The sequence below is a fragment of the Puma concolor genome, chromosome A1, assembly GCF_028749965.1.
Source record: "Puma concolor isolate L17-30 chromosome A1, mPumCon1.1.hap2, whole genome shotgun sequence".
In the NCBI taxonomy this organism is placed as follows: Eukaryota; Metazoa; Chordata; class Mammalia; order Carnivora; family Felidae; genus Puma; species Puma concolor.
This window is the reverse complement of record NC_141667.1, coordinates 26,327,784-26,349,268: the sequence shown is the minus strand read 5'-3', so window position 1 is coordinate 26,349,268 and position 21,485 is coordinate 26,327,784. Positions and strand designations below refer to the sequence as shown.

The 21,485-nt window shown below is 39.0% G+C and overlaps 1 protein-coding gene and 1 pseudogene across 3 annotated transcripts in view; one reads left to right on the top strand and one right to left on the bottom strand.

The window, feature by feature from the left end:
* The window catches only part of ZFR (zinc finger RNA binding protein), an 85,050-nt gene extending 72,637 nt beyond the window's left edge, over positions 1-12,413 (top strand). For all 3 annotated transcript variants that reach the window (XM_086676558.1, XM_086676549.1, XM_086676569.1), the window contains 3 exons: positions 4,395-4,506; positions 4,615-4,712; positions 10,896-12,413. In XM_086676558.1, coding sequence (XP_086532684.1) covers positions 4,395-4,506; positions 4,615-4,712; positions 10,896-11,075 — 390 coding nt within the window. In that variant the 3' untranslated portion in view covers positions 11,076-12,413. The remainder of the gene's footprint in view (positions 1-4,394; positions 4,507-4,614; positions 4,713-10,895) is intronic.
* Positions 12,414-18,242: 5,829 nt separating this feature from the next.
* LOC112860443 (large ribosomal subunit protein eL31 pseudogene) lies at positions 18,243-18,704 on the bottom strand (annotated as a pseudogene).
* Between the last annotated feature and the right edge of the window lie 2,781 nt (positions 18,705-21,485).

Below are 21,485 nucleotides of genomic sequence, written 5' to 3'. Positions count from 1 at the left end.
GCTACATTCATCTTGTTGTTGTCGTTAATGTTGATGTTATTTATTTTGAGAGAGCGAGCGGGGAAGGGACAGAGAATCCCAGGCAGGCTCCCCACCCAGCATGGAACCCAACACAGGGCTCAATCCCATGACCATGAGATCATGACCCAAGCTGATAACAAGAGTCAGATGCTCAACTGACCGAGCCACTGAGGTGCCCCTCATCTGTCTTTTCAAATTATCACAAATGTCCAAAATATTGTCCTACTTATTTATTAAAGATTTTTATTTTTAAGTGATCTCCACACCTAATGTAGGACTCAAACTCACAACCCTGAGATCAAGAGCATGCTTTACTGCCTGAGCCAGCCTGGTACCCGTCTAATATATATTTATTTTTACAAAATCCATGTATTGGTGAACCCACACCAGTCAAACACATGTTATTCAAGGGTCACCTATATTTGTGAAAGCTGCATATTTTGTAACTCAGTGTTGTATTTTGAGCACAGCATCAGGAATTTTGATAATTACCACCTTTAATTTCTCTTATGACCAGGACTGTTCTCACATTATTTTCAAAAGCATTTTGTTTCCTAAACATTTATTGAGTAATTTCTACATGTTGGCTACTTATGCTAGGCACAGGAGTTCAAAATAAATGACATTGATCTTCTCTTCAATGATTTCACAGTCTGTTGAACATCTTAAAATAGTACTTGATTTGTCTAAAAAAGGAGAGCCATTTATTACACATTCATAGAGTTGTCTGAGTAACTGAAGCTGATTCCTTAGAATTCTCAAAAATTTTTTAGGTTTATTTTTATTTATTTTGAGAGAGAATAGAGAGCAAGTGGGGGAGGGACAGAGAGAGGGAGAGAAAGAATCCCAAGCAGGCTCCTTGCTCTCAGCTCAGAGCCCAATGTGGGGCTTGAACTCCCAAACCATGAGATCACGACCTGAGCTGAAGTCAGACTCTTAACTGACTGAGCCATGCCACCCAGGCACCCCTAAAATTCTAAAAATTTCTAAATGACAATCTTTAAACAAAATGCTTGAACATCTTCCTGCATTCTTCTGAGTAAACTGAACCATCTTAATTTTTTTCATTGTGATTTGCATTTATCATATGAACATTCATTATTTTCATTTTTGTTAATCAGTGTCTCATGCTGCCGGCTATTATTTTTGTACCTGTTAATTGTGTACTGTTTCTTTAAATTTCCAACTCTCTTATAATTTATTACTAATTTGTTTGGGGCTACTTCTCCACATGTCCAGACTTTTTAGTTATTGCTATTTAAAGATCTGACTAATGCAGGGGCACCTGGGTAGCTCAGTTGGTTGGGCATCTGACTTCAGCTCAGGTCATGATCTTGCAGTCTGAGTTCAAGCCCCACGTCGGGCTCTGCACTGACAGCTCAGAGGCTGGAGCCTGCTTCAGATTCTGTCTCCATCTCTCTCTGCCCCTCCCCTGCTCTCACTGTGTCTCTCTCAAAAATAAAATTAAAACATTTTTAAAATTTTTTTAAAAATCTGACTAATGCAGCGCCTGGGTGGCTCAGTCAGTTAAGCCTCCGACTCTGCTCAGTTCCTGATCTCACTGTTCACGAGTTCTTGGGCTCTGTGCTGATAGCTCAGACCCTGGAGCCTGCTTCACATTCTGTGTCTCCCTCTCTCTCTCTCTCTGCCCTTCCCCTCTTTGCACTCTGTCTCTCTCAAAAATAAATAAAAACATTATAAAAAAAAAAAAAACAATCTGACTAATGGCCTTAGGGTGAATAGGTTGATATGGTAAATCTCAGATTATAGAACTTCATAAGCATTTTAGGTACACAAAAATAGATTCTGACTAAGGTATTTTCAGCTTCATTATTTTTGTTTTGTTTTGATTTTTTCTTTTTTTTTATTAATTTTTTTTTAAATTTACATCCAAATTAGTTAGCATATAGTGCAACAGTGATTTCAGGAGTAGATTCCTTAGTGCCCCTTCCCCATTTTGCCCATCCCCCCTCCCACAACTCCTCCAGCAACCCTCTGTATGTTCTCCATATTTAAGAGCCTCTTCTGTTATGTTCCCCTCCCTGTTTTTATATTATTTTTGCTTCCCTTCCCTTATGTTCATATGTTTTGTATCTTAAAGTCCTCATATGAGTGAAGTCATATGATATTTGTCCTTCTCTGACTGACAAATTTTGCTTAGCATAATACCCTCTAGTTCCATCTATGTAGTTGCAAATGGCAAGAGTTTATTCTTTTTGATTGCCGAGTAATACTTCATTGTGTATATATATATACCACATCTTCTTTATCCATTCATCCATCGATGGACAGTTGGGCTCTTTCCATACTTTGGCTATTGTTGATAGTGTTGCTATAAACATTGGGGTGCACGTGTCCCTTTGAAACAGCACACCTGTATCCCTTGGATACATACCTGGTAGTGCAATTGCTGGGTCATAGGGTAGTTCTGTTTTCAGTTTTTTCAGGAACCTCCATACTGTTTTCCAGAGTGGCTGCACCAGCTTGCATTGCCACCAACAATGCAAAAGAGATCCTCTTTATCCGCATCCTAGCCAACATCAGTTGTTGCCTGAGTTGTTAATGTTAGCCATTCTGACAGGTGTGAGGTGGTATCTCATTGTGGTTTTGATTTGTATTTCCCTGATGCTGAGTGATGTTGAGCATTTTTTCATGCGTCAGTTGGCCATCCAGATGTCTTCTCTGGAGAAGCGTCTATTCATGTCTTTTGCCCATTTCTTCACTGGATTATTTGTTTTTTGGGTGTTGAGTTTGATAAGTTCTTTATAGATTTTGGATACTAACCCTTTATCTGCTGTGTCGTTTGCAAATATCTTCTCCCATTCCATCAGTTGCCTTTTAGTTTTGCTGATTGTCTCCTTCGCTGTGCAGAAGCTTTTTATTTTGATGAGGTCCCAGTAATTCATTCATTATCATTTTTTTAATGTTTATTTGTTTTGAGAGAGAGCAAGTGGGAGAGGGGTGGAGAGAGAGAGAATCTCAAGCAGGCTCCATGCTGTCAGCACAGAGTCCAGCGCAGGCTTGATCTCAGGAAGCTTGAGATCATGCCCTGAGCCAAAATCAAGAGCCAGATGTTCAACCAACTGAGCCACCCAGGTGCCCCAGCTTCATTATCATTTTAAGGATTTTATTGTAGTTTCAATCTGTTTAGTTTCTTTGAATATTGTATTGGTGGTCATACTTTTTAAATTTCAGTAAAAACTATCACAAAATGCAAAAGGCCATATTTTATATTTGTTCCATTTGTGTGAAATGTCCAGAAAGACAAATCTGTAGAAATAAAAAGTGGTTTACTGGTTGCCAGGGGTTGGAGGAAAGGGAAAATGGATAATGATAGCTGGTGGATATGGAGGTTTTTTGCGGGGGTTGGGTGGAGGTGATGCCGTATTCTGGAATTAGATAGTGACTGTGGTTGAACAACTTTGTAAGTATACTGAAAACCACTGAATTATACTCTTTAAAAGAATGGATCTTATGTGAATTATATCTCAAGTTTTAAAATCTAAATTAAAGCAAATTTTCTAATAGACCATTCAAACCATATTCTGAAGTGGTTTCTTTCTAAATCTATACTTTTACTTTTGTCTTTTATTCATTGGTTTAGATTTTGAGTCTCTCAGATGTAATTTGTTTATAGTGAAGGCATAATTTGTATTTTCCTTAGGGATAATATAAGTGCAGTTGTGCATTAAATGAAAATTTAGATAATCTACATTGTTTTTAAAGAAAAAACAAGTCTTCTTTACTTGAGATATTGATCTACTCTAACTGTAGGTATTAAGGAACAAACATGTGACCCCTAAATATCTAAAGAATTTTAAGGACTGTCATTTTAATAGGAAAGACCAGCAATACTTAAAACTCTAACAAACCAAACTCTATTAATTTATTTTGCATTTTTCTTCATTAAGCATAAATTATAATATCTTTTTAAAGTGTAGGGGCACCTGGGTGGCTCAGTCGGTTAAGCGGCTGACGTCGGCTCAGGTCATGATCTCGCGGTCCGTGAGTTTGAGCCCTGCGTCGGGCTCTGTGCTGACAGCTCAGAGCCTGGAGCCTGTTTCAGATTCAGTGTCTCCCTCTCTCTGACCCTCCCCTGTTCATGCTCTGTCTCTCCCTGTCTCAAAAATAAAAAAAAATAAAGTGTAAATTATATATTGCCTCATGAGTTTTGTTTTCATTACTTGTTTTATTTCATTTTGATTGTTTTTATATTTAATTTTCTGGTTTTGTGATTTGTTCTATGTAACGTTTTCAGTATTTAAAACTTTTAACAGCAACTTAATAAGTAATTTTTCATTCTGATGTTTGAAAATGAGTAATTCCTTTGGTCTGTAAGTTATTAAACACAGTTTTTATTTTTTTATTTTTAGGCTATGGAGTTACTAGTCGAGAAGGCGATCAGTAGTGCTTCTAGTCCTCAGAGCCCTGGAGATGCACTGAGAAGAGTTTTTGAGTGCATTTCTTCAGGGATTATTCTTAAAGGTAAGTTTTGGCTCATTTTTAATGTTTGTGCATTTGATAGTTGAATAATAACTCTTTCTTTTACAAATGGATAATGCTAATGCCTTTTTTTCTCTATGGTGATTGTAGGTAGTCCTGGACTTCTGGATCCTTGTGAGAAGGATCCATTTGATACCTTGGCAACAATGACTGACCAACAGCGTGAAGACATCACTTCCAGTGCACAGGTACCAGTGTATTCCTAATCCCAAAGTTTTGTTGGGTCACTGCCCTTAAGGTTTTTTGTGGTGTGTGTGTGTGTGTGTGTGTGTTTTAATGTTCATTTTATTTTTATTTTTGAGAGAGAAGGAGGGACAGAGAGGGAAAATCCCAAGCAGGCTTCGCACTGTTAGTGCTGCGCCCTATGCGGAGCTTGAACTAACTAACCATAAGATCATGACCTGAGCTGAAACCAGAGTCAGATGTTTAACTGACTGAGCCACCCAGGTGCCCCAAAGTTTTATCTTTTTTGTAATTGTCCTTTAGAAATCATTGTATAGTATTTTTTTTTCTTTTCAAGTTTTTAAATTCTAATTAGTTGGGGCGTCTGGGTGGCTCAGTCATTTTAGTACCCAGCTCTTCATTTCAGCTCAGGTCATGATCCCAGAGTCATGATATTGAGCCCCATGGCAGTATTAATGCTGAGTGTAGAGTCTGCTTAAGAGTCTCTCTCTCTCTCTCTCTCTCTCTCTCTCTCTCTCTCTCTGCCCCCGTCCCCTGCTCGCTCGCTCTCTCTCTCTCTCTCTCTCTCTCTCTCAAATTTAAAAAATAAGTAAATAAACACACACAGATAAATTCTAGTTAGTTACCATACAGTAAAATATTGGTTTCAGGAATAGAATTCAGTGATTCATGACTGACATATGACACCCAGTGCTCATCATAAGTGCCTTCCTAATACCCACCACCATCTACCACCCACCTTCCTCCATCAACGTTCAGTTTGTTATCTATCTTAGTCTTTTTATGTTTCGTTTTCCTCTCTTTTTTTTTTCCTCCCATATGTTCATCTTCTTCGTTTCTTAAATTCCACATATAAATGAAATCATATGGTATTTATCTTTCTCTGACTGACTCTAGCTCCATCCACATTGCAAATGGCAAGGTTTCATTCTTTTTTTTATACTTTAGAACTTTTTCCTTAATGTTTATTTTTGAGAGAGAGAGAGAGAGAGAAAGAGAAAGCTCACACACAGGAGCAGGGGAGGGGCAGAGAGAGAGAGAGAGCGCGAGCGCGCGCACCAGGATCCGAAGCAGGCTCCGCACATCCAGTTGAGGTTCGAACTCCGCAACCGTGAGATGACCTGAGCTGAAACAAGTGTCAGATGCTTAACTGACTGAGCCACCCAGGATCCCCAAAGATTTCATTCTCTTTGATTGCTGTGTGTGTGTGTGTGTGTGTAGTGTTTATATATACATAATGTGCATGTGTGGGTATTTATCAGTCAGTGGACATTTGAGCTTTCTCCATAGTTTGGCTTTTGGTTAATAATGATGCTGTGAACATCAGGGTGCCTGTACCCCTTCGAATTGTTTTTTGGTTGTTGTATCCTTTCTGTAAATACTTAGTAGTACAATTGCTGAGTTGTAAGGTAGTTCTATTTTTAAGTTTTGGGGAACCTCTATAGTTTTTCCAAGTGGCTGCACAAGTTTGTATTCCCACCAACAGTGTAAGAGGGTTCCCCTTTCTCCACATCCTCACCAACACCTGTTGTTTCTTGTGTTGTTAATTTTAGCCATTCTGACAGGTGTGAGGTGCTATCTTATTGTGGTTTTGATTTGTATTTCCCTGATGATGAGTGATGTTGAGTATCTTTTCATGTGTCAGTTAGTCAATAGGATGTCTTCTTTGGGATGTATAGTATTTTTTTGTGCTTCTTTTTTTTTTTTTTTTTTTAATTTTTTTTTTTTTTCAACGTTTATTTATTTTTGGGACAGAGAGAGACAGAGCATGAACGGGGGAGGGGCAGAGAGAGAGGGAGACACAGAATCGGAAACAGGCTCCAGGCTCCGAGCCATCAGCCCAGAGCCTGACGCGGGGCTCGAACTCACGGACCGCGAGATCGTGACCTGGCTGAAGTCGGACGCTTAACCGACTGCACCACCCAGGCGCCCCTTTTTTGTGCTTCTTTAGTAAGCCCTTGGAGGAGATATAATTTAAACTAGATTTCGGTAATATAATCTTAACTGCATTATTTTAACTATAATTTATATGTCTAAGTAAGTATATTATATAAATATAAAAATACCTCTGTATTTTCAGTGTCTTATTAAATCTGAATATTAGGTTATATATCATGATCAGTTTAGGAACTGTTTATGTCCTCTGGTTTTAAGAAGTGATGTGCTGTGTGGTTTTTGGTAGTTATTCCTATAGTTTAGCCTCCCCTGCCACTGGAAAGGCTGTCTAATGTAGTTAATTAAAAATGTAGTCTCTGGAGTCAAGACTCTCTAGGTTTGAATATAAGCTCTTCCATCTTATCTATAAAACAAAGACCAAAGCAGTATCTGTCTCAAGCAGGATTTGGGGGAGGATTAAATGAGTTAATGTGTATAACTATTAACTGTATCTGATATATGGAAGGATCATAATAAATGTTAGCTATTACCAGTTAACAGTTTTATTAGAAGAATTATGGAAAGGAAAAACTGTGTGAACCTAATGGAAAAAAAAAGTCTAAAACTCCTATAACTTTCCTTTTTTTTATTCCAAAATTGTAGTAAGGGGAGAAAAGGCAACTAGCTATGAACAGAAATACTTCACTCTAAGATATTAAGTTGTTGGGCTTAAGTTCTTGATTTGTTGTCTCTTCTGGCAAGGGTAATTTAGAATTTGAAAGATGTTAAGATTAAATTGTGTCAAAAGTATATTAAGGGGTAATTGGTAGTAATAGAACCTTATGATTATCTTACAGACTTTATACAATTACTAATTCGTGTGTATTAGACAAGTTTTGTTTTTATTTCTCTGGGTTTAATTTTTTTGGGATGAAGATGGTTACCCTAAGTGGCTTTCTTTCTTCCTTGGTACTTAAAGAAGGAATTACTTACAAATTCTAAGGGAAATGAAATTTACGGTTGGGAACAGGGCATTCGAAAACGAATAGAATTCACTTTTGAAAAGCACTTTTTTTGTTTAAACGTGACTTCGAAGAAAGTGGTCTGACTTTAGGAGGTAGTGACAGATGTCCTTGTTAATAGTGAAGGAGTTAATTGCATTATTCCATTTCTGTAACATTCATAAAATAACATAAATACAGAGATGGAGAACAGAGTAGTGTTTCCTAGGAGTTTGGGATGGGGGTAGGGATTGTTACAAGAAAGGGAGTCTTACAGTGATGGCACAGTTTAATATCTTTTTTTTTTAATGTTTGTTTATTTTTGAGAGACAGAGAGAGACAGAGCATGAGTGGGGAAGGAGCAGAGAGAGAGGGAGACACAGAATCTGATGCAGGCTCCAGGCTCTGAGATGTCGGCACAGAGCCCGACACAGGGCTCGAACTCACGAACCGCGAGATCATGACCTGAGCCAGAACCAAGAGTCCGACACTTAACTGACTGAGCCACCCAGGCGCCCCTAAAGTTTATTTTTTGAAAGAGAGCGTGCACAGTTGTGCACGTGAGCAGGGGAGGGACAGAGTGATTGAGGGAGAGAGAGAATCCCAAGCAGGCTCCACACTGACAGCACAGAGCCTGATGCAGGGCTCAAACTCAAGAACCATGACAGGCGCCAAAACCAAGAGTCAGACTCTTAATCGACTGAGCCACCTGGGCGCCCTATGGTAGAAATGTATTAATATTCATTATTGTATACCAGGTATCTTTGGATATTTTCTGTTAATACAGAAAAAAATTACTCTGTTTATCTTTCATAAGTCTCTCTCAGAGAATTTGTATTCTGTTATGGTAAATATTCCTAGTTCTGGCTTCAGAAAGTTGCCTTATAGCTTAAAGGAGATAGAGAAGCACCCACTACTGGTGAAAATCCAGAATTACAAACTAAATAGAATACCTTATCAAGTCCTTATGAACACAGATGATTTGGGGACTTTTAGGATTTCAAAAGCCAATATAATGTGGCACAAAGTTCTAAGGAACTGAAATTATATAATTGGGGAAAGTTTTAGAATAGTAAATTCTCACACAGATGACTATAACCAACAACTGTATCTCAGCTGAAGAAAATCAACAGGTATTAAAAATATTCTCAATAGCAGCCATTTGGAAAACAGACTCCGAGGTATATTCCCAAGACAACTGAAAACATGTCCACACAAAAACTTGTACAGGAATGTTCGTAGCAGCATTATGCATAATTGCTAAAAAGTGGAGACATCCCAAATGCCCATCAACTGGTAAATGAATAAACAAATACAGTATATATTCTGTACAGCGGAATATTATTTAGTCATTTAAAGGAATGAAGTACTGATACATGCTATAACATGGATTAACCTTAAAAACCTTATTCAGTGAAAGAAGTCAGACACAAAGCTATATAATGTAGGAGTCCATTTATATGAAATGTCCACAGTCTGCAAATCTTGTAGACATAGAAAAGCGGATTAGTGGTTGTCACTACCTAAGGGTGAAGGGGTTGAGGAATGACTGCCATTGAGTCATAGTTTTGCAGGGGGCGGGGGGGGGGGAGTTGTGTGTGAAAATGTTCTGAAATCCGTGGTTATGGTTGAACAACTTTGTTAAGTATACTAAAAAACACTGTACATTTTAGAAGGGTGATTCTTAGGATATGTTAATTATATCTCAAAAAAATAGTCTGGGGTGCCTGGGTGACTCCGTCAGTTAAGCTTCCCACTCTTGGTTTCAGCTCAGCTCATGATCTCACGGTAGTGAGTTTAAGGTCCAAGTCGTCAGGTTCTGCACTGACAGCGCAGAATCTGCTTGAGATTCTCTGTCTCCCTCTCTCTCTGCCCCTTCCCTGTTCATGTGTGTTCGTTCTCTCTCTCTCTCTCTCTTTCTCTCTCTCTCTCTCTCTCTCTCTCTCTCTCTCTGTCTCTCTCAAAAATAAATAAATAAATGTAAAATTAAAAAAATAGTCTAAAGACGCCTGGGTGGCTTACCGTCAGTTAAGTGTCTGACTTCAGTTCAGGTCTTGATCTCATAGTTCATGAGTTTGAGCCCTGCATCAAACTCTCTGCTGTCAGCACAGAGCCATCTTCAGATCCTCTGTCTCCCTCCTTCTCTCCCTCCCCAACCTCAAAAATAAGTAAACATTTTAAAGAAGTAGTCTAAACAGTTACATTGAAGGTTATAACCATATAGTAAAATTTGCCATATAATCAGAAGATTACATCTTCTTGAATTAGTTTATTCCCAGAAATTTGAAGAATAGATTATGTTTTGTGAAATCTTGTGACATTGATGCCTAACATATGTATGCCTGTGCGTACATAACCATGTAATGAAATTTTTATTTTTAGTTCATGAAGTAACAAGTTAAAGAAATGGCCTTTTTGTAAACCTGAGGAAGTGTGTATATGTATATATGTGCAGCCTATACACATGGTCATCCACAGAAAAAATGGGAAAATACATGACTATAAACCAAACAGGGATTTACTGCATGAGTGAGAGACACTTTGTTTTGCTGTATATTGTTTCAAGGCTTTAAAAAAAAAATTTTTTTTTTTTAATTTTTTTTTTCAACGTTTATTTATTTTTGGGACAGAGAGAGACAGAGCATGAACAGGGGAGGGGCAGAGAGAGGGAGACATAGAATCGGAAACAGGCTCCAGGCTCTGAGCCATCAGCCCAGAGCCTGACGCGGGGCTCGAACTCACGGACCGCGAGATCGTGACCTGGCTGAAGCTGGACGCTTAACCGACTGCGCCACCCAGGCGCCCCTAAAAAATTTTTTTAATGTTTGTTTATTTTTGAGAGAGAGAGAGAGAGAGAGAGAGGGAGACAGGGTACAATCAGGGGAGAGGCAGAGAGGGAGAGAGACACAGAATCTGAAGCAGGTTCCAGGCCTCGAGGTGTCAGCCCAGAGCCTGACATGGGGTTTGAACTCATAAACCCTGACGTCATGAACTAAGCTGAAGTTAGGTGCTCACCTGACTGAGCCACCCAGGTGCCCCTCAAGATTTTTTCAAATGAACATAATACTGAATTTTTTTTAAGATTTATTTTTTAATTTAGGTTTTAAAAAGCAAAATAGCATGTATACAGAAAAGTCTGAACATATAAAACAAGAACAGTATTTCACAGTATTTCAGTTGTGAAACTAATATTATTGAAGTTATTTCACCAAATATGCTTTTTTATATTGTTACATGGAGACCTAAACCTAGTTAAGAATGAATATTTTTGTCTTTAAAATTAACTCTGAATTTTGGCTCTTTTTGTTGCAGTTTGCATTGAGACTCCTTGCATTCCGCCAGATACACAAAGTTCTAGGCATGGATCCATTACCCCAAATGAGCCAACGTTTTAACATCCACAACAACAGGAAACGAAGAAGGGATAGCGATGGAGTCGATGGATTTGAAGCTGAGGGGAAAAAAGACAAAAAAGATTATGATAACTTTTAAAAAGTTTCTGTAAATCTGCAGTGTTAAAAACAACAGGTGCCCATTTGTTGGTTGTTTTTCATTCATAATAATGTCTACTTTGAAAAGTTTATCAAGAATTTAAAGAATTTCATGGAAGAACCAAGTTTTTCTGTGACATTAATATCTTAATGTACAGTGTTAGGTATTATATTGAATGGAAAGACACCCAAAAAAAAAATTGTGCTCCAACTAGGGGAAAAACAGTGGTTCAGATTTTTTCCCCATTATTTTGGTTTTATTTACTGGTTGCCCTAGCTCCCCCTATTTTTGTGTCTTTTATTAACTAGTCTTATTAAATCTTTACTGTATTTAATGCAGTATTTGTGCTTCAGTTGCTATGTGTATTTTGATATTTTTATTTAGTTTTGTTTGCTCTTTGACACTAGATGTTACTTTGTGTTATAGATGATATCCTTTGCCCTTCTTAATATTTTACAGCAGTACGTTTTTTTGTAACGTGGAACTGCAGAATTTTTTCTTTTTGTTTTATTCTGTATGTGACGGATTTCAACACAAAAAGTTATCCTGCCATTTAAGTGCTCAGAACTGAATGTTTCTGCAGATCTTGTGGCATTTGTCCCTCGTGTGATATATAAAGGTGTAATTAAGACAGATTTCTGTTAATCTAATCAAGTTTGCTGTTAGTTGTGCATTAGCAGTATAAAAGCTAATATATACTATATGGTCTTGCAACAGTTTTAAAGCCTCTGCATAATTGATAATAAAAATGCATGACATTTTTGTTTTTAATAGACTTTTAAAATTATAATTTTAGGTTTGACACGTAGATCTTTGTACAGTTGACTTTTTGACATAGCAAGGCCAAAAATAACTTTCTGAATATTTTTTTCTTCTGCATAAGTGGAAAGGGCATTTTTCATATATAAGTGGGCTAACCAATATTTTCAAAAGAACTTTATCATTGTGCAACTAACAACAGTAACTAGCCCTTAATTATGATGACAGTTCCTTATTGGTGTGTGTGAGATTACTCTAGCAAACTATTACAGTGTAACACAGTTGAATGATTCCTCCCCCTGCCCATCACCCACATAATTTACAGTTCTCTTAACAGTGAGGTTGATAAAGTATTACTGATAAAAAATTAAGGTTATCTAAGGAGAAAAACCAGAAAATTATTTGGTGTGGCCATCTTACATGCTTATGTGTCCTACAAAAAGCTAAATATTCTAGCAGTGGTGTAATGAGAAGTTACATCTTACTGTTGATGTATGTATGCTCTGGTACACAGATGTCATTTTGTTGTCACAGCACTACAGTGAAATACACAAATAAAAACTTAAATTCATATAATGACTTAAATGTATTATATGTTAGAATTGACTCATAAACTACTTTTGCTTTGAAATGACTTATGCTTCAGTAAAACCATATTCAAGTTTTTTGGGTACTTACATCTTGTTATGCTACCTGAGCACATAATTTCAGAAGAATTTATAATTCAGTAGTCTATTGGCTTAACTTCTTAATTTGGTCAGAATCTTTCCCTGGACCCTTAGAGAACCAGGAAACTGTAGGAGACGACTACCAGAGAACTAGAACGAGAAACTTGGGCTTTTTTACCAATTTTGTCACATACACTATGTAACATTGGCAAGCCTTTTTTTTTTTTTTTTTTTTTTAATGTTTCTGGGTCTCCTTTTACTCTTTTGAATAATTAGTTGCCCAGTAAAATTTTGGAATTTTGTTTTTCACAGTTCTCTTGAGAGAGAAGGCAAGAACTGACATTTTGTCACGCACTAATGACACAACATACCATGCTTGGTCATTTCCCGTTTTAACCTATCATAACGATAAGAATAAGTGACAGTGCTGTATTTCTTATTTTTCAGATGAGAACACTGAAGCCCAGAGTGGCTAACTAACAAAAGATCACAGATCCACTTATGTGACAGGATTGAAATTGAGTCAGGTTTCAGTAGGAGCTATAGTTAGCACCGTTTAAATTTTTTATGAAAATAAATGTTCCAGTACTACTTATTTTTTGCATGATGTAATGGTTTCATAGTTGTGGCTAGACCCACATTAACCATCTTGTGTGAAATAACTTGGATTTGTTAATATCTTCTGCTTTGACAATTTTTTAAAGAAAACTATAAACTTTAGTTAAAAGAGGCATTGGTTATCACCCTGATAATACATTCTGGAATCAGTTGTTTTGGTAACTAATTATTAGTTATTCTCTGCATCTCAGGCTGGCTTTCCCTGTTACTTTGTTACAGTAATTTAATGATGACCATAATAAAACAAATTGATTCCTCTCACCTACCTCCATTTAAATGATACACTCCAAATTAGAATTTTCTTTTTCTTCACCACTACTATTTCTTCTGTTTCTTTGGATAAGTTAGAATTGAAAATGCAGAACTGCATGAACAGCATAGCAAAAGATCTCTAGTTTTTATTGTTTTTTTCAATGTTTATTCATTTTTTGAGAGAAAGAGAGCGATTGGGGGAGGGACCAGGAGAGAGGGAAACACAGAATCTGAAGCAAGCTCCAGGCTCCAAGCTGTCAGCACAGAGCCTGATGCAGGGCTCAAACTCCTGAATGGTGAGATCATGACCTGAGCCAAAGTCAGATACTCAACCGACTGAGACACCCAGGCACCCCCAGATCTCTGGTAAGTCAAGAGTATTTTAAGTAATTTTTTCCTGCTTGTTAACAAAAACATGAATAAAGATTTTTCCCAATAAAGGGCAAATTTTATAGTGTCCTAGAAAGATAATGTTCATAGCATTGGTCTCAAATTTGACTATTCCATGAGAGTTGTCTGGAGAACATTCTAAAAAGATTGAGGAGGGCCAGAATAAGCCTAATTAGGAATGTGCTCTTCTCTCTCCTCTCCCTTCTCTTCTCTCTCCTCTCCTCTCTCCTCCTCTCCTCTCCTCTCTCCTCCTCTCCTCTCTCCCTCTCCCTCTCCCTTTCCCTCCCTCTCCTCTCTCCCTCTCCCTCTCCCTCTCCCTCTCCTCTCTCCTCTCTCACTCTCCCTCTCCTCTCTCCCTCTCCTCTCTCCCTTTCCCTCCCTCTCCTCTCTCCCTCTCCCTCTCCTCTCTCCTCTCTCCCTCTCCTCTCTCCCTCTCCTCTCTCCTCTCTCCTCTCTCCTCTCTCCTCTCTTCTCTCTTCTCTCTCCCTCTCCCTCTCCTCTCTCCCTCTCCCTCTCCCTCTCTCCCTCCCCTCTCCCCTCTCCCCTGTCTCCGAGAGAGAATTCCACGCAGGCTCCATGTTTTCTTGCTCAGCGCAGACCCAATGTAGGGCGCAAACCTAGGAACTGTGAGATCATGACCTGAGCTGAAGTCAAGAATCTGACACTTAACCAACTGAGCCACCAGGCACCCCAAGGCTGTACATTTTAAGATGGCTTTCTTGTAGGTATTTACTTGAATGGATGGTTTACACACACGTTTAAAATTTTAAAGGTGTAAAGGAATATATGGCTTAAAAGGTCTGCCTCTTGTGTTGCCCCTTCCCAGAGGCAGTCAGTGTTATCCATTGTATGTCCTTCCACACATGGTCTGTGCATGTGGCATGAACGTGTACACCTCTTTGCTTTTTTACAAATGGCTGCATACTGGGCCTTATTCTGCACCTGCCTTCCTTTCCTTTAAATATCTGAGTCCTAGAGATTATTCCATATCAGTACACATAGGGAAATTGTATTTTTATCAAGCACTATAAGATCATTCAAATTAGAATTTTTTTTCTTTAAGTATAGGTGGTTCTGATTGAGTGGTACATTGGTCATTCTTGAATAAATGTGTGTTATAGCAGTGACCATCATTTACTCTAGAGTTCAAAAGCTATTTTGTGTGTTTTTGTGTATACATTTGTTTAAATAAGTTCTATGCCCAGCATGGGGCTTAAACTCATAACCCTGAGATCAAGAGTCACATGCTCTACTGCCTAAGCCATTGAGGCATCCCTACAAAACTGTAACTTAAATTTTGTATTCTAAGTATTTTTTTTTTTTTTTATCAGCCACACATTATATATGGCAATATATATGACTGGATGGCTCAGTCCGGTAAGTATTTGACTCTTGATACATTGGCTCAGGTTATGATCTCATCTCACAGTCATGAGATCAAGCCCGGTGTTGGGCTCCACACTGAGCATGAAGTCTGCTTGAGATTCTCTCTCTCCCTCTGCCCTCTTCTCTCAAAAAAAAATAAAAATCTTAAAATGTTAATGCTTAAGGTAGGGGTTTGGAGGGAAGTTCAAACCTACATTACCAATAACAGCTAATTTTGGTGAGATAGCATTGGAACTTCTAACCTGGAAGGAACTCCCTGTGTCCCTTATCTGATATCCAAAGAGAGAGAAACATATCCTTAGCATTGGTTCACACCAATGTTCAGTTTGGTGTTCAGTTCTGGGCTGCTTCTTATTGATGTTGTTGTTGTTAAGTGAGCTTTAGCCCAATGTGGGGCTTGAACTCACAACCTTGAGATCAAGAGTCATTTGCTCTACTGTCTGAGCCAGCCAGGTGCCTGTCTGAGCATTTGTTGTTGAGTGATAACTTGGAGTGACCAAGGTAGTGAAAATTTGAAACTAAACTCTACAGTTAGAACCACAGCACAGGAGGAACAAGAGATGTGGGGGAGAGAAAGGATTAGAAGTATCTTCAAATATGAATATCTATAGAAAGCATAGTTTTTGAAAATGTTAACTGCAACAATAAAATAGATGAATGTCACTGGAAAGAAGTTGGTGCCTGTGTTCAAATATAACCACCTGCTTAACATTTTGGTTAAAGGTTCTGGCATTAAGTATGAAAGTATATAAGCTAACCAGATCTTTTCAAAGTTTAAGATGCTGTTACCAGGAATACCTCAGATACTTGGAGGTTCAGTTCCAGACCACCATAACATAGTAAATGTCACAATAAAGTGAGTCAAATGAATTTTTTGGTTTCCCTATATATAGATAGAAGTTATGTTCATCTATTAAGTGTGCAATACCATTGTGTCTTTAGTAAACATTGTACAGGGGCATTTGGGCGGCTCAGTTGAGTCAGTTAAGCGTCTGACTCTTGATTTCGGCTGAGGTCATCATCTCACAGTTTGTGAGTTCCAGCCTGGCGTCGAGAGAGAGGTGAGCGTGTGTACTCTCTCAAAATAAATACATAAACTTAAAAAAAAAAAAAAAATGTACATACCTTAACTCTAAAAAATAAAAAAATTAAAATTTTAAGAAAACAATTTTTAAAGCAAAATGCTAACCATCATCCATGCTTTCAGTGAGTCATAATCACTGATGACAGATCACCATAACAATTATAATAATAATGAAAAAGTTTGAAATATTTTGAGAATTAGCAAATGTGACACAGAGACACTATGTGAACAAGTGCTATGAGAAAAATGGCACTGAGAGACTTGCTTGATGCACAGTTGCCACAAACCATCAATTTGTAAAAAAACAAAAACCACACAGTATCAGGGCACCTGTCTGGCTCTCAGTTAAGTGTAGGACCTCAGCTCAAGACATGATCTCATGGTTCATGTTTTGAGCCTCGCCTCAGGCTCTATGCAGAGCCCACTTTGGATCCTCTGTCCCCCTCTCTCCCTGCCCCTCCCCTGCTCGTGTGTACTCACTCTCTGTCAAAAATAAACATTAAAAAAATTACAAATTTATTTATTTTGAGAGAGAGCATGCACGAGGGAGCACATGAGTAGGGGAGGGGCAGAGAGGGAGAGAGAATCCCAAGCAGGCTCTGCACTGTCAGCACAGAGCCCAATGTGGGCTCTGGCTCATGAACCGTGAGATCAGGACCTGAGCTGAAGTCAAGAATCAGACGCTTAACCGACCGAGCCATCCAAGCACCCCTAAAAAAAAAAAGAAAAAAATCTTTAAAAATAAAAAAAGCCTCAATATCTGTGAAGGGCAGAAATAAAGCAAAGTACAATAAAATGAGGTATGCCTTTATACTGTTAGTCCATGTGCCTAGTAAAATCATTTGAATACAATTCAAATAGCCATTGTCTCAAAGTTGATAATTATTTCATGGCAGCCAAAATGCAGGCATGAATAAGATTTCGGCAAAGTGGAGGCTGGTTTTGCTCTATACCTTGTTAAATGTTCCCTTGTTTTCCATGGCATTGAAATTCCTGGTTCGTTGGTTTTATTTCCTCCTACCTCTCTGAACATTCCTTTTGTGCTGCTGCTTCTAGGTGGCACTTTCCATGGTTCTGTCATCAACATCTTCTGCATGTGTACATGCTATTGATGATCTCATCCACCTTTCAGGATTTAGATACTCCCTTTGTTAAAATTATTTCCAAATCCTGCCTTTTTCCAAACTCCAGTCTATTCAGCCTACAACCCCCAGATTATTCCTCCTAAAGCATCTGTTTGATTATGTCACTGCTACTCAAGATACCTTCAAGCAACTCTACATCAATGTACTGAACAGTATGTATTCATCCTCACAACATTGTATTTACTACACATGAGTAAACTAGGGTTTGAGATTAAGTAACTTGCTGTTTCTGTAATAAAAGGTCACTTGAATGATAGAGTTTCTTGAATTGGGTCAGATCATCAGAAAGCTACATATTTGGAGAGTTCTTTGACTTCAAAGCCTGAGCATTTAACCTTTATGCCATGTACTTCCCATAGATGTATCCTGCAGCTAATCCTCTTTCTGTACAATTTTAATGCTTAAGACATGGATTTTAAGTATCCCAAATTTTGGTCTACTCCAAAGGCCTACCCATCAGCCCTTTCCACTCTTCAGATTCTAAAGAATTCACAACACTACTTCTTTTTCAAAGGTCAGTGGTTAAGTAATAATAGGAAAAGGGAATGCCATCTCCATTGCTCTGCATTTTAACCTTTACCTGAGCCAGAAGTCGTATCTTATGTACTTTATCCAGGATATAGCTATGTCTTATTTGGCCCAAACTGTTAAAAACAGCCAAGGGGCACCTGCGTGGCTCAGTAGGTTGAGTGTCCGACTTCAGCTCAGGTTATGATCTCACAGTTTGTGGGTTTGAGCCCCGCATCAGGTTCTGTGCTGACAGCTCAGAGCCTGGATCCTGCTTCAGTTTCTGTGTCTTCCTCTCTCTCTGCCCCTCCCCTGCTTATTCTCTGCCTCTGTCTGTGTCTCAAAAATAAAATAAACATTAATTTTTTTTTCTGCAGTTTTATACCTTTATTTGACAATCAGCAATTCTCATCCACATTAACAGTCTGTAGATTTTTGAAAGTGGTGACAGGTACATAGGTAACCAACATATAGAGCTTGTTTGGTGAATCCTCATCCTCGTTACTTTTTCTGGACAACCGCACACGGATACAGTACGGAACATTCCTTATTCCTTTGGCCCAGACAGCTTTGTTGAGCCTGGTGTCAATGTGCACATCTGGGGTTCCCATCTCCTGCATAGCAAATTTCCGGATCTCTTTGAGTGCCCGAGGGGCACGCTTCTTGAAACCCACTCCATGGATGCGCTTGTGAATGTTGATGGTGTATTCTCTGGTCACTACCTCGTTGATGGCAGAACGGTCCTTCTTCTCGCCACCCTTCTTGGCAGGAGCCATCCTGCCAGGCCCGGGTTGGAAAGGAAGACCACGAGGTATTGTGGGAGAGGGAAAGCAGCCTAAAAAAAATTTTTTTTAATTTTTTTTTTTAACGTTTATTTATTTTTGAGACAGAGACAGAGCATGAACAGGGGAGGGGCAGAGAGAGAGGGAGACACAGAATCCGAAACGGGCTCCAGGCTCTGAGCTGTCAGCACAGAGCCCGATGTGGGGCACGAACTCACGGACCGTGAGATCATGACCTGAGCCAAAGTCGGACGCTTAACCGACTGAGCCACCGAGGCGCCCCCCCAAAATTTTTTTTAAACAGCCAATGTTAAAGAACAATTTCATAGGGGCACTTGGGTGGCTCAGTCAGTTAAGCATCTGACTGGATTTCAGCTCAGGTCATGATCTCACAATTCTTGAGTTCAAGCCCCACCTCTGACTCTGTGCTGGCAGTACAGAGGCTGCTTGTGATTCTTTCCCTCTCTCTCTCTGCCCCTCCCCTGCTGGTGCTCTTTCTCTCTCTCTCTCAAAATAAATAAATAAACTTAAAAAAAGAAAGAAAAGAAAAATTTCACAGGAAATCCCAATTTGACTTCTCTTGAAAAAATGGAAGATCTGATGACAGAGGGCATGTGTTCCTCTGTGGTAACAATTAACTGAAGCTGAGAGGAATGGCTATTCCCTCTGGTGGACACATTTAAGACCGTCTTCTCTGGAAAGTTTATCACAGCCTCTACCATTCCCTATTTTGTCTACCAGGCTGGCCTTGTGTGCATTTGATTTTATGACATTAGAGACCCCAGCCATTTTACCTATGGACTCCTAAATTTAGTGTGCAAACACATCTCTTAAACTGAGGGATAATCTCAAAAATTACTTTCAGTTCCCAAATTCTTCAATTCTGTGATCACGTTTCTCTTCTTAAACACTAGGATACTTGATGTCCCTCACACTTAGTATAAAGGACAGTCATAGGGGCGCCTGGTTGGCTCAGTCGGTGGAACGTGTAACTTGATCTCAGGGTTGTGAGTTCAAGCCCCATGTTGGGTGTAGAGATTACTTTTAAAAATAAATAAAATCTCAAGGACTGTCATAAACACTCAATGCACTTCCTTCATTGATTGTTTCAAGAGAAATGTCAGGAAGGAGACCTAAAATTTAAGCAAACTACATATTCAGGGAATCCTTTATTTCAAAGCAGAGACCAAAATCTCCCAGAAATCTCATGGTAATGTTGGAGCAGCCTCTCTGTCCTCCTGTCTGCTCTTTGGTTGGACTTAATGAAAGAGGTAGAAGAATCAGTGGGAGTTGATGAGGAGCAAAGATGGGCTCAAAGGAAAATAAGATTTTCTAGATGACAAAATTCTTAATTGTATGAGTTTTTAGGGGCGCCTGGGTGGCTCAGTTGGTTGAGCATCCAACTTCAGCTCAGGTCATGATCTCACCGTTCATGAGTTCGAGCCCCGTGTCGGGTTCTGAGCTGACAGCTTGGAGCCTCGTTCAGATTCTGTGTCTCCCTTTCTCTCTGCCCCTCCCCCGTTCACACTCTCTCTCTGTCTCTCAAAACTGAATGAAAATTTTAAAATTGTATGAGTTTCTAAGTTTTTTCTTTTTATGAAATTTAGTGTACAACAAAGGAGATGAAAAGGAGAGGGCTTAGTCTACAGTAAAGTGGAAAGGCAGCTACACTTAAATTATTAATTGAAACCACATTTAGATATTTTTAATGTTTATTTTTGAGAGAGAAAGGAAGTGGGGAAGGGGCAGAGAGACCAGGGGACAGAGAATCTGAAGTGGGCTCTGCACTGATAACAGTGAGCTCAATTCAGGGCTTGAACTCACGAACCTCATGAACTGTGAAATGATGACCTGAGCCAAAGATGGATACTCAACTGATTGAGCCACCCAGGTGCCCCTTGAAACCAATTTATGAGTGCCAGTTCGCAGTAAAATGAAGTAAGCACCCTCATCCCTGTCTGTCCCTCTGAATGTAATTATAAAATGTGGCTAAAATACATAAAACAGCGGTTTGAGGACTCTGAAACAAGTAATGGCAGGCAGATTGGAGAAGACAAGAACTGACGTATCATCAAACTTAACAGTTGACCACATTTCCCCCTTCCAGAGGTAAAATCACTGCTTAGCCATGAACTTGAGTAGAATCATGGAAGTGTGTGGCAGGCAGCAGTAACTAAAGCCCCAGCTGGGACTTTTCCTGGCCAGAGGATTGAAAGGGGGAGTCCTGGGTAACTAGAACATACTGGGCAGATTGGGGAGAGGGAGAAGCTAGGGTAAGTGACCCCATAAAGTTATCTATGAATAACTTCACAACGATTTTTTCTGGTGCCCAACCTCAACTTATTTTATGAGGCCAACATTACCATGATATCAAAACCAAATAAACACAGTTCAAAGAAAGCTCAGGACTGTCTGGCTGGCTCATTTGGTAGAGCACGTGACTCTGGATCTCAGGGTTATGAGTTCAAGCCCCACATTGGGTATAGAACTTAACTTTAAAAAAAAAGTTCAGACCAATGTACCTGATGAAATTAGATTGAAGAACCCTTAATGAGAGATTTATCAAATCATATCCAGCAATATATGTGAAGAATAATATACTACAACCAAGTGGAGTTTATCTTAGGAATGTAAAGTGGGCTCAATAAATGAAAATCAATCAACATACAAATTTTACTACTAAAAGTATGAAACTACCATATCCCAGAATAAAATTTAAAGTCAAGGGGCACCTGGGTGGCTCAGTCAGTTGAGTGTCCGACTTTGGCTCATGCCATGATCTTACGGTTCGTGGGTTTGAGCCCCACATCGGGCTCTGT